Genomic DNA, 15,357 nt, shown 5'->3' on the forward strand with positions numbered 1-15,357 from the left:
GCTCAGTCATGCCATGAGAATGGATGATGGCCGGATCCCAAAGGATCTCCTCTATGGAGAACTCGTGCAGGGAAAGCGCCCTACAGGTAGACCACAGCTGTGATACAAGGACATCTGCAAGAGGGATCTGAAGGCCTTAGGATTGGACCTCACAAGTGGGAAACCCTGGCCTCTGAGCAGCCCGCTTGGAGGCAGGCTGTGCGGCATGGTCTTTCCCAGTTTGAAGAGACACTTGGCCAACAGTCTGAGGCTAAGAGGCAAAGAAAGAAGGCCCATAGCCAGGGAGACAGACCAGGGACAGACTGCACCTGCTCCCAGTGTGGAAGGGATTGCCACTCCCGAATGGGCCTTTTCAGCCATACTAGACGCTGTTCCAGAACCACCATTCAGAGTGCGATACCATAGTCTTTCGAGACTGAAGGTTGCCAACAGACAGGTATTGGCATCAGTGGAAATAGTAGCAGTGGCAGGAAATGAGACCTTGGCAGAAAATGCAGGACAAGCAGTGCAAAAGGAGCAATTCAGAAGATGTTCACCCACCTGAACTTTCTGCACTGGAAGTAGCATCATTTATGCTGCTCTGCAGCTATTCTCTGGTGATCCACCTTTCAGATACAGGTCTTCCTTGGTCCTGCATAGATCCTTCCCAATGAAAGTATCTTCACAACTTCAGGCAGTGTCCATCTTGTATCAATACAGAAGTTGTACACTACAACAAAGCCTGAGTTGTATTTTCAAAGGTGTAGCTGTCCCTTCTCTCCCCTTCTCAAGCTGTGGTCCCTTCTTAGGCTGCAGAGACACTGGCAGTGGAAGGATGTCATGGGGGCTGGAGATGGGAGAATGAACTCAAATTCAAGTGGGGCTCACCTGGTACATCCCTGAATTCTGCCACCTCGGACTAACATCTAAATCTTCCTAAAGTGTAAACCAGAGATTAGGAGTGGGCACCATGGGATTTAATGGAACATGCGTAAGGGCCAGTTTCACTTGAATTAGAATATCTACTCCCTTTGTTTCCATTAGGAAAGAGAATATTTCCCAGTCCAGTAGATTATTAATGTGTTCAGTAGCAGTGATAGGTCAGAATGGGCTCCACCACACGAGCACACTGAATGGCTCAGTTCACAGCATACCTGTAAGGCACAAATCAGCACATACATTTTGGTTGTAGCATTGTCTGTCAGTGGCATAGCTAATTATCATATAGCCAAGTGCTGAGCTCAAAAAGATGCCAAAGTGATGGAAGTGATGTCAAAGTGAAAATTGGAGGGAAACCTGCCTCTGTCCCCAAGCAACTTGCCACCCACTTGCTCTGCCGCCTCCCCCAGTCAGTGGCACAATTAAAGCATCTTTCTGCCACCTGGGTCAAAGAACATTTTGTAGTGCCCCTCCATTACAAAATCAAATTTAATTATGTAAGTAACTAAAAAAATTGTGCCCCTTATTGGTTAGAGACCCTGTGCTGGGGTGAAGAGGAACAGTTATTCTCCCCTGCTGAATAAGAGGAGCACCATTTGAAAAAGTGCCCCTTTACCCAATCAGCAGGGGTAATTGAATTATGATGCATGGAAATGACAGCTGACTCACATTAACACCTTATTTGCTCCATGCTTTATCATAATAACATGTCATTGGTTCTCAGAACAATTAGTCCGATAGGTCAGTTTTGAGTTAAGAAAATCAGTTTTTTGTTTCCATAAGAACTGTGTTTTCATTTTCTGGTTAATTGGCCATAACTTTTGATAGAATACAGATATTCCAATGCAGTCTGTTTCATTGCATTCTGTATTAAATTACCTTTCCAATGATATGTAACATGATGGTATTATTTGTACATACCAAAATTTTCACAATTTTGGCCACTAGTGTCAAGTTGAACTTGTTGCCCCTTCTAAAGGTTGTTGCCCGGTGCAACTGCTACCCCCTGCGCCCCCTTAGCTGTGCCACTGTTGTCTGTGACATGGCTGTCTAGCTAATACTCAGAAACTGTATGCCCCAGAATCCTTTGTGACATTGCAGGGCATTCTGAGGAGCTCTCTTGGTCTGGCTGGGATTGTCCTCATCCAACCTGTATGCTGCCAAAGGTGGCCCTAGAGTCAGGTTACTCCTGGCCCGGTAAAAACAGAAGTTGAGAATGAGGGTAAAGAACACAACTTGAACAAAGTGAAATAATACCCCCTCTGCATTTGCAGAGTGTGCAACTTAGTGTGCAACTGTGGTTCATTCACCTAATAACTTCATCTTATGTAGGCCAGGGCTATGGATTGAAGGCACATTCTACAGCAGCCTTCCTGAAGCTACGTAGTCTGGGTCTGGCTAGTGCCTAAATGGGATCCCCTGTTGTCTCTGCACATGCTACCTTGAATTATGTTGAGGAAAGGAAGGGTGTAAATATCATTAATAATAATCTGATGGTGGAGTCGGGTGAGACAGAAATGTCTACAGAAAGTAGGAGAACAACAGAAGGATCCTCCATGCAGTGTAACATAATTGCATCTAATTACTACAGGAAGGTGGCACAAGACTTTTAGGATCAAAGTATTAAAAGCCAAATGATTTGTGGAGAGAAAGGGCTAGAGAAAACTCACTACTTTTTTGGAGATGTAGTTTGATGTGACTTTAAGGAATTCTTCTCTGCTTAGATTTAAAAAGAATGACTAAAGTCTTTGTCCATTTGTCCTCTACAGTTATGCCACCAATTGTGATGCCAGTGTTTCGGACTTATTCATTGTATTACATGTTTAAGTACAAGCTTTGGAGGGTAAGTATATCTAAAATTGCACCCTGTCTTTCTAAACAATAAGAAGCTGACATTCTCTAGTAGCCTTTTGAGAATGTCACATGTCTGAATGGTAGGGATATTATAACCTATTTTGCCATGTTTGGAACGAGTCAGTGACTCGGACTTGAGTCGTGAAAATGCATAATTTATGCTGACTCAGCGACACGAGTCACGCATGTGGAAGACTCTGAAAAAGACTCGAGTCAGGGCCCCCCTGACTCAGCACTCATCCCCATGTGTGCTGACTTGAGTCTGCCTGTGTCTGGGGTGCTTGCTTACTGTTTCCGTGGCGGGAAAACCTTGTGGGGCCAGCATTTTGATCAGTGAGTAATAGGGAGTTCCAGGAAGGAAAGGGTTAATGAATCAGGCGGGAGGGGGAAAGTGGGAGTGAGCTCTTTTCCCCCATCTCTGAAGGAAGGAAGGAACAGATGATCATTGGACAAAGGATGGGCATTTGGATATTTTCATTGGCTGAGGGAGAGCAGGAGGAGGAGCCCAAGGAGTTTCTTTCCTTACAATTGGCTGCCGAAGCCCAGGGAGGCAGGAGAAAACTCTTTTGCCTGATTCTGCTTTCTAACTTCATGGCTTCTTGGCTCCCTTACTTGGCTCCCTTACTTACTTGGGAGTTACTTAGGGGAGCAAGCTTCATTGAATGACTGGCTGCAGTGGGACTACTTCTTAGGAGGGCTGCCAAGGATTGGGTTGTCCTGATAAGCCTCCCAGCTGTTGCTCGCGATTCTCCTTCTTGCTGCTTCTGGCCCAGCTTTCTCACAGTCCCTCCCACCCCTCCTGCCCTGTTTACAGATGGGCGGGAATAGCAGGGGAGTGTTCGAAGAGAGCTCTGAGACACACACACACCCCTTGGCAGCAGCCCTGTTTGGCAAGCCAACTTTGGCAGAAAGATAGTGGTGCTAGCAGAAAAGCCCTGGGAGTTGTGGAATAGTGTAACTTGTGCTATGGACTTCAGGTGATCCATGCAAGGTGAAACGGAAGTAGCAGTAAAAAGAGGGAGAGCTTATCTGTACTGTCCTAGAAAGAGTATCCTCTATCCGCATTTTTACTTCATAGGTTTCTCTTGCAGCAAATTCTGAAGACCTAAAACTAGATGGAGCCCTTGTTGAAGAGCTTTGCCCATGACTCTCATGGGGGAGGGGGGAGAAATACAGGAGAAATTGACAAGTGTCTCTTTTTTAACTTTAGGAGAAGTATGTGCTGAAGTCTGGAGAGAGAGAGAGGACACAGTTCTCTCCAGGGGTGGCCAACCTGCAGCACACATGCTACTAATGACACGCAGACACTTTATAAGTGATACGCGCAAAGTGGTTTTATATTGTTGGAAAAAACCATTTAAATAATAACAAAGAAAGCACAACAGCAGTTTATGGTTTGCTTGATTTCTTTTCTACTCATCATGCAGTCCATGCCCATGCCCTGCAATGGGCACATTCGGGGTTGCTGTGCCTACTCTCCTTGAGTTGCTCTGGTTAGAAAATAGGGAGAAAGGCAGGAAAAGAATGACGAACAGGAGAGAAAGCCAATAAGGTGAAAACTAACAAGCTGTATTCCACTAATTGGCGGAATTACCACTTACCCAAGAAGGCTGGTATTGGTGGAGTGCTGAACAAGCGAGGGATGGGCTGTAGAAGGCAGCAGGGTCCAAGAGGGGCAGTGCAGTGATGGTCAATGAGATCAGCACAGCCCAAGTGCCTAGCTGAGCAGAGATACCATCTTCAGAAAAGTCATCTGCAAAGAGACCCTGGCTAAGATCATTTCTGAGGATGAGGTGGGTCAGGAGAGAGGGGCTGGGCTGGGCTGTGCGGAAGGTCAATGAATGCACCTTAATTGGGTCTTGGAAAGAGTCCTGTTGGGCCAGGCTAAAGGTTTCTGGCCTTAGCAGCAATCAGCCAGGTGTCTTTGGAAAGCCCCAAACAGCACTCCAGTATTTTATGCTCTGTACCTTCCGGCACTTGGAGGCTCGATTTAGCTACTGCAGTAATTGCCAAAAGAGACATTAAGTTTGAGTGGCTCGTTCAAGATTCTCTGCATAAAAAATTGCATGTGATGTGCCTTGGGTTGGCCTCCCCGATCTATACACAGTGGAGACACCATTGGTCAGGTATTGGCCACAATTTTTTAGGAAGTGCTAGATGAGCACTGCTGCTGTTTCTCAGAGTTAACAAGGATATGCTTAACCAATAGATTTTTTAAACTTTTTTGTGCAAAAGGCCTAAACTTTTGAAAAGGAAAGCAAAGGAAATGACAGTGGTGTAAAGCTGATGCTGGTGCATGGGCTGGTGCTGCTGTTAATGCTGTGTCCTTTAGGTGTCATGGGCACAACTGAATCCCATGACCCTCTCTCACACACAGACCACAAAGGAGCTTTCAATGCATACCTGGGGAGAAGGGGATGGGATCTCATTTCCCCAGCAAGAAAATATTGTGGATCGGTTGCTGAGAGAATGCAGTTTTGCTGCAGTTGTATTGCTCATTTGGGGGGAGGTGTGTGGAATGGATGTCCTTCAGGTACTGAGTTGCCACTGCACGTTTATCACTTTATGATGAGTGTCAGGAGAAACCCCGAGAACCATCTCACATGACCCAGTGTGAATGTTCAGTCTGTGTTGTGAGAAGAAATTGCATTGTGATAAATCAGTCCTTTATCACACATACCTCTGGTTAGTTTCTGATGATCTAGCTGGAGGTTTCACATGCAGTTCCTTTTCATGAGCTTTCTGAAACTTTGGTGCACTGCTTGGAAGAAAGGCACTTCATGCACAGACTAGATGAATGGCTTCTGTTAATGCACTGGAAAACGAAATAGACTTCAGTAGCACAAACTGGACCTTATTGTTTAGGCCAAATCTCCATGGGAACTTCTCATGCATTAGGCTTGATGGTTTAGCGTTAATCCAAAATTAGGAGAAGATCTCCACCACCACACCATTGTACCACCACACTACAGTAGATGGGTATGGGGTGTGTAACCTGTGCCAACACTCAGCCTGCTGGGAATACAGATAATGTTCCCTGTGGTGCAGTAGGGCATGGGGCAAATGCGGGGACTGGATGGTTTCAAAGAGTCTATCCATGCAGGATGCACTAGATCTCTGGGTTGGGGGAATTCTTCAAAGAGTTTAAGTTTGAAATTTCCAGTTGTAGCCTATACATGATATGTGTGAATAGTGTTCATTCAAGCTTGAAATGTGTGACTGCTTGGAGAGGGGAAGAGGCTGCAATGACATTATAAAACAAATGTTCTGATTTATGCCATTCCTTTTTCCCACAGGAAATAGCCTGGACTATGGCATATTATGTCCGATTCTTTGTGACCTTTATACCCTTATTTGGAGTGATGGGTGCTCTGGGATATCTTGTCCTGATCAAGTACTGTTCATATTTTGCTCCTCTGTTGGGTTTTCCCTGGTCCTTCATCATTTTCACTAATGAATCCTCTTCTCCAATTTAGCAATTAACCCTTCCCACTCCATTGGAGATTACCTTTTAGACCCCTTCTGTTCTCCACACCTGAGGGCTGGCCCACATATGCTCATCACATAAAAACAGCAGCACTAAGCAATTTCCATGACTGAATTAGCACTGCAGATCTAATGCCACAGACCGAACTTGCACATTTAGTCTGGTCCCTCCACATGCTGTACTTCTGAATGGAGTAACTACTCATTTAATCAACTGCTGCAAGTCATCAAGTGTAGCAAAATCAAGAGCGGAGAAATCATGTGGTGGCCATGAGTATGTGAACCTGCCTGCAGCAATGATTTCTTTTCTTGACATCACAATCCTATGCATGTTTACTCAGAAGTAAGTTCCATTGTGTTCGATAGAGCTTACTCCCAGGAAAGTGTGCATAGGACTACAGCCTCAATAATACTTCTTGTTTTCTCTTTAACTTTTTTGTGGGTTTCAAACGTGCATGGACAACCCACTGTTTGGAGCATGAAAATATATTATCGACTGGCTGTATACTGAGTCACACAGGGAAGTATCAATATGTTAGACCTTACTGGCATTTGAATCCAGTTACAATTGATTTGTGTCATTCCGTTTCAATCCTGCCTTTTTTGTGTCATGGAGCTCAAGGCAGTATATATGCAGGATGACCAGATGCAATGGAGGACAGAGTGTCTATAATCCTTGTAGAAAAGAGGGAATTTTGGCAGCTCAACATAGTGCAACTCAACATGGAAGGGTTTAAAAAGCTGCACCTGCCAAAATCCCCTCTTCTCCACAAAAGTTAAAGGTATAGGAACTTTGTCCTCCATTGCATCTGGTCACCCTGTATATATGGGATTCCCAGCCTGTCACTCATTCAGGCACTGACCAGGTGGCTTGGCTTGGCTTCAGCAAGGGTGCTAAAGCATGAATTTTCCCAGCATACCCCAGGACTAGTTTCCCATAAAAAAAAGACTGGTGGCAGACTTCTATAACGCACTATTACAAATGTACCATAAAGCACGTTGCGACAGCACAGTTTCGAGGCCTGCTGGTGGCAATGCAAGGAGCATAATGTACCACATGAGATACGTTCCTCAGTGAGCAGAGGAGGAAGAGCATGGAAAAGGCAGAACAGGGTGGGGGAGGGTAGCGACGAGGGTGGAAGTGAGCAGATCAGGGTCGAGTGGAGGGTGGGACTGGTGGCACCAACGCACTGTATCCTAACCCCTTTCCTGGGCCTGATTTACTGATACGGATCAACTTGGACTTGTGCCAGCTATTTCGCTGATGTGAGTCTGAGTAAACTAATTGAGCTAGCTGGTGCTTTCCTCAGGGCAAGGGGACAAATGTCCCTTATCTCTAGCATGCAAAATTCCCTTGCAGGATGCAACAGAAGCAGCACTGGTGCAGCTACGTTGCTGTCGGGAAATTTACACTGGATTGGGCTTCTAGTCAGTCGACTAGTCCATCTTCAGTTTGTGGGCTAGATGGGAATCGGTGTACATTGGGCCCTTGGTATCAACGGGCTTAGCATCCATGAATTCCGCTACCCATGAATGCCAAACCCTTGCCTCAGAGGACCTCCAGGGTGACCAGAAGTGGTGTTCTGAGGTGTGGGCAGGCCTGTGGCCAACTACACATGCCTTCCCTGGCCTTGGAACACCTCTCTGACACAACCAGAAGCCACTTCTGGTTCATGGAAATGGCTTCCGGTTGTGTTCAGGAGATGTTCTGCAGCCAGAGAAGGCCCATGGAGTGGGCTGTGGGCCTCCCCATGCCTCAGAACGCTTCTCAGATGCAACCAGAAGTCATGTTTGTGTACCAGACATGGCTTTTGGTTGCATCGGAGAAGAGTTCTGCAAAGGTGGGGAGGCCCGTGAAGTGCGCCTCAGGTCCGGCGCATCCTCTGCAATTACCTTAGGGCCGCACTGCCCTGCCCCAGAAATCCATGATTTCTGTATCATGGTCCTAAAACAGATCCCATGCAGATACAGAGGGCCTGCTGTACTTTTTATCTCCCCTGACTCCTAGTGTACTGACTCTTATTATTTTTCTTTCCCTGCAGCATTCTGGACAGTATCCTGTTTGTATGGATAAGTCAATCAAGTCACATCCCTATGCGTATTGATTATGATAAGAATCTGGATTGGTTCTCTTCCCAGGTAATGCAGCCATTTTCATTCCTCTCCAGAGTATGAGAGAGACAGCTGATGCATACATGCACACAATACTGTGACATCAAATTGCAATCTTTGTGTGTGAATGATCTGAGTCGCTCAGATCTGATACAACAGAGATTGTTCATACATTCATCTGCCAATTACCTAATGCTGAGTACTTGAGGACAGAAAAGTGAAGTGAGGGGCATTCATTCACTGAGGACATGAGAGGTCAGGGAGGAAGTCACTCCTGCTGTATGATAAAATCTGAAGGAAATGGGCCAAACAAGTGGGTCCAAAGAGATGGCCAGTTTGAGATTCTAGATGGAATCTGGCCTGAACACCAGGAGCAGGATATGCCTTTCTTGTTCTCCTCTTTGACCTTTTTAAATAGCATCAGATGAGGTGGGCAAATGTATGCTGTTCACATTTCAGGGACACCAGTGAGACAACAGAAAGACGGAAAGGAATTATCCCTTTTCACCAAGAACAGTTTAGGAAAAGAGAGGCCTGCAGTTCCCACTCTCTCATGATCTGGTTCAATCTGGAACAAAGAATGAGACAGTTGGGAGCAAGACCTGACATTAAATGCTGCACAAGTTGCAAATCTGACAAAATTTAAAATTCAGAGTTTTTCTGAACTGTGAAAATTTAGCATTTTGCTTTCATAATTTGACATTGATTTGCTTGATGTTCCTCCGGATCCACCCACACCCTTCCTGAAATAATTTCAGCTGTATTAATTTCAGCTTACCCCTGCTAATTGGGTAAGAGGCACTTTTTCAAGTGGGTGCTCCTTTTTTTAGCAGGGGGAGAGTAACTGGCCCACCTCACCCCAGCACTGTCTGTTCTAGTGGCTGTCTGCTGGTATTCCTTGGCATCTTTTTAGATTGTGAGCCCTTTTGGGACAGGGAGCCATTTAGTTATTTGATTTTTCTCTGTAAACCGCTTTGTGGACTTTAAGTTGAAAAGCGGTATATAAATACTGTTAATAACAATAATAATAACAATAATAATAACAATAATAATAATAATAATAATAATAATAATAATAATAATATTCTCTTGATGGAGCATCAATGCATCCACACTTCCTTTTCTCTCTTTTCCCCCACTAGCTTCAGTCAACATGTAACGTGCACCAATCTCTTTTCAATGACTGGCTAACAGGACACCTGAATCTTCAGATTGAGCACCAGTGAGTACAGATTTGGGGAGTGGGAAGGATTGCCAAAGGCACTGTTGCAAAATTGTCCTAAGAAATGGGCAGGTGCTCTGATGGAACACAAGACCCTTTAAGGAGAAAGGGGGCCTGATCTTGCTTTCTTGCCATCTTTTTTTCCTTTGTCTCTCCTTCCAGCCTCTTCCCTACAATGCCTCGACACAACTACTGGAAGGTGACCCCTTTGGTCAAGTCCATGTGTGCCAAACATGGTATTGAGTATCAGTCAAAGACCCTGTTTACTGGCTTTGCAGATATACTTCGGTAGGTATCGGCTGACAGGCTATATAAAGGTAGGGAATGATGCTGAAGATGGACATGCAGAGAAGCATATAGGGCTTGGGGGAGGAGAATGGGTTGGAAAGCTGACTTAAGAAGATGATAAATGCAGTTAGCAGGGATGGGAATGCAAGTTAAGTCACTCAAGTCAGAGTCAGGAAAACACATGTGTTTCACTGACTCATGTGGACCTGACTTGTGTGCATCAGACACGGACAAACACTTGAGTCTGGGGCTACTGACGCGAAAAGCACCATAGATTTGGATGACTCGAGTTGCCCAGACCTGGCTTGGGGGTGCTGATCGCATACACTTGATGCCGTGCTGCTTCCGTTTTGCCCTGAAGGTCTTGTGCAGTGATCTGGAAGTTGGGCATTTGGATCTGTGTGAGCAGCAACAACCAGCAACAGGGAATGTTATGTTCAGTCAGGAGGCAGAGATAGGGGCTGGGGATGGAGGAAAATGGTTAATTTTTTTTTGTTTGGGTTTGTTAAGGGTATTGGGTTGCAGAAGTAACTAGCTGGGTGCTGCATGTGTCCAGAACATGGAGGAGGGAGGTGCTTCTTCTTGTCACCTAGTCTATCCATGAGACGGAGGATGTGCCCTGATTTGTGTCTGGTGCAATGATACTGTTGGAGTTCTGAGTATATCTGCAAAGGAGTAGTGGGTAGGTTGTAAGCAAGACTCCCAGCTGCTGCGGGTGAGCGATGCATCCCGCTTACCCACATCCACTTCTGTCAGCAAGCTCACTCATTCTCTCGCTCATGCTGCCCCCGTCCACTCCGACCTTGCCAAGCTGAGATACATCCTCCCTCTCTCCCTGTAGGCCCATCCATGCCCATGATGTGACGGGGGTGGGTTTTGTCATGGCTGGGGATCTTATGGAGGGAACCAATCAGCACATTTTGCACTGCTGCCTTCACTTGAAGAATAGCATGGCTTTTGTTTACTGATGGGATGCGAGGGGACATCAGGGGAGTGTTTAAAGAGAACTCTCACTCACACACACACCCCGGCAGCAGCTCCATTTTTTTTCAGGCAGCCACAGCTGACTTCTTTTTACGGAAAAGACTTGGGACTTGAGTCTTTTAGACTCCCCAATATGCTCTGGGTGACGCAGAAAGTCTGCTCATTAGGACTTGCTTACAAATCAAGTTATAGGGGGCGTAGACTCGCGACTTGAGTCAAACCATGCTGGATTTGCCCATCTCTGGCAGTCAGCCACCCTTCCATTTCAGCTGCAAAGGGCAAGGCAGGAAAAGGTAGATGAGAGATCCCCTCTTTCCTGGATTTGCGTTTGTGAGTGTGCAAACTGCACCGGATCTGATTTGGGAGACTCTGAGTGCAGAGGCCACAAAAGACACCTTGTGTGTGAACATAAACTAAAGACTACTCACATTTACTGCATAAAGTGAAGTGTTTCACATTAAGATTGTTCTAGAAAATGCCTAAAACTGGCTGCTGAAAAGCAGCTGTATAGCCCGGTTTTACAGCATGTACTGCCAGAATGCCTCTGGGAAGGCTGGAGTCTTCACTCACACGTCATAAGTGTGCTGGCCACCCACCAGAGCAGGTAAGTCAGCATGGGAGGAGGTGGGAAGGGTAGAATGGGGGCAGGGAAAAGGCTAAACTGGGCAGGAATGGAGGAGGTGCAGCAGTGGTGGGCCTGGGGCGGCAGCAGAGGCCCCCACCGCTGCCACCTTCGCCCACCGTGCCACCTCCACCTGTCTACCTTCAGAACATAGGATAGTTTGAGTTATGATTAGTATGCTAATTAGACACTCCAGCCTTCCCAGCATCAAGATCACACGCAGCTATCAGGGTGCTGCCTGCGACACCGACCATTCCCTGGTGTGCAGCAGAGTGAAACTGCAAACAAAGCGACTGTACCACACGAAAAAGGAAGGAAGACCTCGCATTGATAGCAGCAAGACCCAGGATCAGAGAAAAGTGGAGGAATTTGCACGAGCACTTGAGGACTCTCTTCCAGGTGTGGCCGATGCAAATGCATCCAACAGATGGGAACATTTCAAGAATGCCGTTTACAAGAACGCCTTGTCCATATTTGGCAAGAAGACCAACAAGATGGCAGACTGGTTTGAAGCCCACTCTGAGGAGTTGACACCAGTCATTGAGGAAAAGAGGAGAGCTCAAGCAGCATACAAGGCCTGTCCCAGTGAGCGCAACCTGCAGGTCCTCCGAGCTGCTCGCAGCAAAGTCCAGCAGACTGCCAGGAGATGTGCTAACGACTACTGGCTCCAGCTCTGCTCCCAGATACAGATAGCAGCTGACACGGGCAACATCAAGGGGATGTATGACGGTATCAAGCAGGCCCTAGGTCCAATGCAGAAGAAAATTGTCCCTCTGAAGTCTGCCGCAGGCAAGGTCATCCAGGATCGGGCGCAGCAGATGGAACGCTGGGTGCAGCACTACTCTGAGCTATATTCTAGAGAAAATGTAGTCACCGAAGAAGCGCTGAACAACATTGAGTGCCTGCCTGTGCTGGAGGATCTTGACAGTGAACCAACCCTAGAAGAACTTCACGTGGCCCTGGACTCCCTTGCCTTTGGCAAGGCACCTGGAAAAGACAGCATCCCTGCTGAAGTCCTAAAGTGCTGCAAAGAGATCATCATCACTGAGCTGCATGAAATCCTCTGTCTCTGCTGGAGAGAAGGTGGAGTACCTCAAGACATGAGGGATGCAAACATCATCACGCTGTACAAGAACAAAGGCAACAGGGGTGACTGCAATAACTACCATGGCATCTCTCTCCTTAGCGTTGTAGGAAACTTGTTTGCCCGAGTTGCACTAAGGAGGCTCCAGGTACTTGCAGAGAGCGTTTATCCAGAATCACAGTGCGGATTTTGAGCCAACAGGTCCACCACTGATATGGTATTCTCCCTTAGACAGCTGCAGGAGAAATGCAGGGAACGATAGCCACTCTTTATAGCCTTCATAGATCTCACAAAGGCCTTCGACCTGGTCAGCAGGGATGGCCTCTTCAAGCACTGCTGAAACAGAGACGCCTGCGTTAGCTCGGTCATGTCGTGAGAATGGATGATGGCCGGATCCCAAAGGATCTCCTCTATGGAGAACTCGTGCAAGGAAAGCACCCTACAGGTAGACCACAGCTGCGATACAAGGACATCTGCAAGAGGGATCTGAAGGCCTTAGGAGTGGACCTCAACAAGTGGGAAACCCTGGCCCCTGAGCGGCCCGCTTGGAGCCAGGCTGTGCGGCATGGCCTTTCCCAGTTTGAAGAGACACTTGGCCAACAGTCTGAGGCTAAGAGGCAAAGAAGGAAGGCCCATAGCCAGGGAGACAGACCAGGGACAGACTGCATTTGCTCCCAGTGTGGAAGGGATTGTCACTCCCGAATTAGCCTTTTCAGCCACACTAGATGCTGTTCCAGAACCACCTTTCAGAGTGCGATACCATAGTCTTTCGAGACTGAAGGTTGCCAACATGGGATTAGTATGCAGAGGTGAATTGTGAATTGAAGCTGTGGACTAGCTGTTAAAATCTTAAATGTATGAAATATCTGGACGGAATAGCAATATTTAAAAGTACGTAGTTGAGAGTATGAGTGCTGCGGTAAATCCACTACTTTTAACAGAGCTGAATCAGAAATAAATGTATCAAATATATGTTCTGGGTATTCCCTCAATACAATTAATTAGGTTTTTTCTGGTATTTGCAGATCCCTGAAGGTTTATGGGGAAGTCTGGTTCAAAGCCTATCATCAGGGACAAGAAACCCTGAGGCGAGAGTGATCACCATGAAGATGCAGCTTACGGAACTAAAGAGCAAAAGGACACCAGCATGGAGATGAGCTTGCCCTGGCAAGTGGAGTATGAAATCGGATGATACTCGGCTGCACTATGGCTATGGGGACAACAAGACAATTTCTACTATTTTCCTGGGGCTTGCACGCTGTATTTTATTGTTATTGTTATTGTCATAAAAGACTTCTGGGAATGAGTTTTAACTGAGAAAAAGGGAGTTTTCACCACTGGAATTGCTTCTTTCTCCTGACAATTATTTTATGCTGAAATGAATAAAAATGCCCTATTACTGTGGGCATAAAAATTGACTACTGTATAAGACATTTTTTCATAAGATGGAACAAAAAACTAGAGAGATCAGGCGTGAGAAATGAGAAGGAAAGAGGCTATGCCTATTGACATGTAATTTTGATGGGTTTTGTCCAAATTGCATGACAGGATCAAGGATTGTACTGTGCTATGAAGGTTGCAGTTGACATAAATTGAGACTACTTAAGTTAACAACTGTGACTCCTTCCAACGTTTGGCTATACTGTATTGTACATCATATTAGATATTAATAACCTGGTGCCACAATGGGAAAACAAGGTTCTTTGGACAGTTCTATCATTTAGTGTACCAGTGTAGGTACACTAACAGGTAGGACACTGAGGGCCCCATCCTATTCAATTTTCCAGTGCTGGCGCAGTTGTGCCAATGTTGTGCCAAGGTGCGCCTGCATCCTGTGGTTGAGGGGCAGTCACTGGGGTCTTCTCAAGGTATAGGAACCTTACCACAGGGCTGCACTGTGGCTACACCAGAGCTGGACAGTTGGATAGGATTGGGCCCTAAGGATCTTGCTATACTAATACTAAAATTTTGGCCAACTTGTCAAAGGTAGATTCCCCCAGCTGAGTCTTCCCAGCTGCTAGAGGGAAGTGCCTTGGGCAAAGCTCCCTCTCCTCTCTTCATCACCAAGGGTACCCTAGCCTGGAATGGGAGGTTCACCATCAATGCCTCTGAGGGGGCCTGAGCAGCTGCTAGTGGTAACTGGTTATCATGGAGGATGCTGAAGGGCCCCGGCTGCAGCTGATCCACCCCTGGGGGGGCACGTGGAGAGTTGCATGTGGAGCCTCACCATTTTGCATGGGTGGAAGGTGCTGATGGCTTCATTGCTGAAGCTTCTACTGCATTTGGGAAGGAGCAAGATGGGAGCTGCCTCTTCCAGTGTGTGAAATAAAGGTTTTCAGCTTGCTGCTCTAATTGCCAGGGAAGGTGTGTCACAGCTCTCCCAGAGCTCTTGGAAATGGGAAATGTGAAGGGGATATGACAACTTAGAAAAAAGGCACTACAAGCACTGGGTCCAGAGCGGCAGCCCTAGTTGCCTTTCCCAAGGACCTGGCCTGGCATAGCATACATCAGAGGTTCCCAAACTCTCCGGGAGTTAGGGAACTGCTGAAAGGGAGGAATGAAGGCAGTGGCACAATTGTCACCATTGCACCACTGCTGGGGACAAAAGGGATTTTTTTATTAATCCCTGGCAGGGCTGGCCCACTAGAAGGTGTGGGGAGCCTACAGACCCCCCCCCCCCATGCAGGGCTCCCCAAGTCTCAGAAAAGCTAAAAATAGCAATCACCACCCATTTCCAGTTTGCTCTAAGGTCAGGGGTTTGGGATGAGTCGGAGGGCCTTAGCATGC

At 46.6% G+C, this 15,357-nt stretch overlaps 1 protein-coding gene across 1 annotated transcript in view; it reads left to right on the plus strand.

The window, feature by feature from the left end:
- The window catches only part of LOC136636261 (acyl-CoA (8-3)-desaturase-like), a 34,609-nt gene extending 20,743 nt beyond the window's left edge, over positions 1–13,866 (plus strand). The window contains exons 7-12 of the mRNA XM_066611236.1: positions 2,688–2,761; positions 6,069–6,166; positions 8,301–8,397; positions 9,513–9,592; positions 9,755–9,880; positions 13,596–13,866. Coding sequence (XP_066467333.1) covers positions 2,688–2,761; positions 6,069–6,166; positions 8,301–8,397; positions 9,513–9,592; positions 9,755–9,880; positions 13,596–13,668 — 548 coding nt within the window. The 3' untranslated portion in view covers positions 13,669–13,866. The remainder of the gene's footprint in view (positions 1–2,687; positions 2,762–6,068; positions 6,167–8,300; positions 8,398–9,512; positions 9,593–9,754; positions 9,881–13,595) is intronic.
- Positions 13,867–15,357: the final 1,491 nt, after the last annotated feature.

The sequence above is a fragment of the Tiliqua scincoides genome, chromosome 1 (assembly GCF_035046505.1).
Source record: "Tiliqua scincoides isolate rTilSci1 chromosome 1, rTilSci1.hap2, whole genome shotgun sequence".
NCBI lineage: Eukaryota > Metazoa > Chordata > Lepidosauria > Squamata > Scincidae > Tiliqua > Tiliqua scincoides.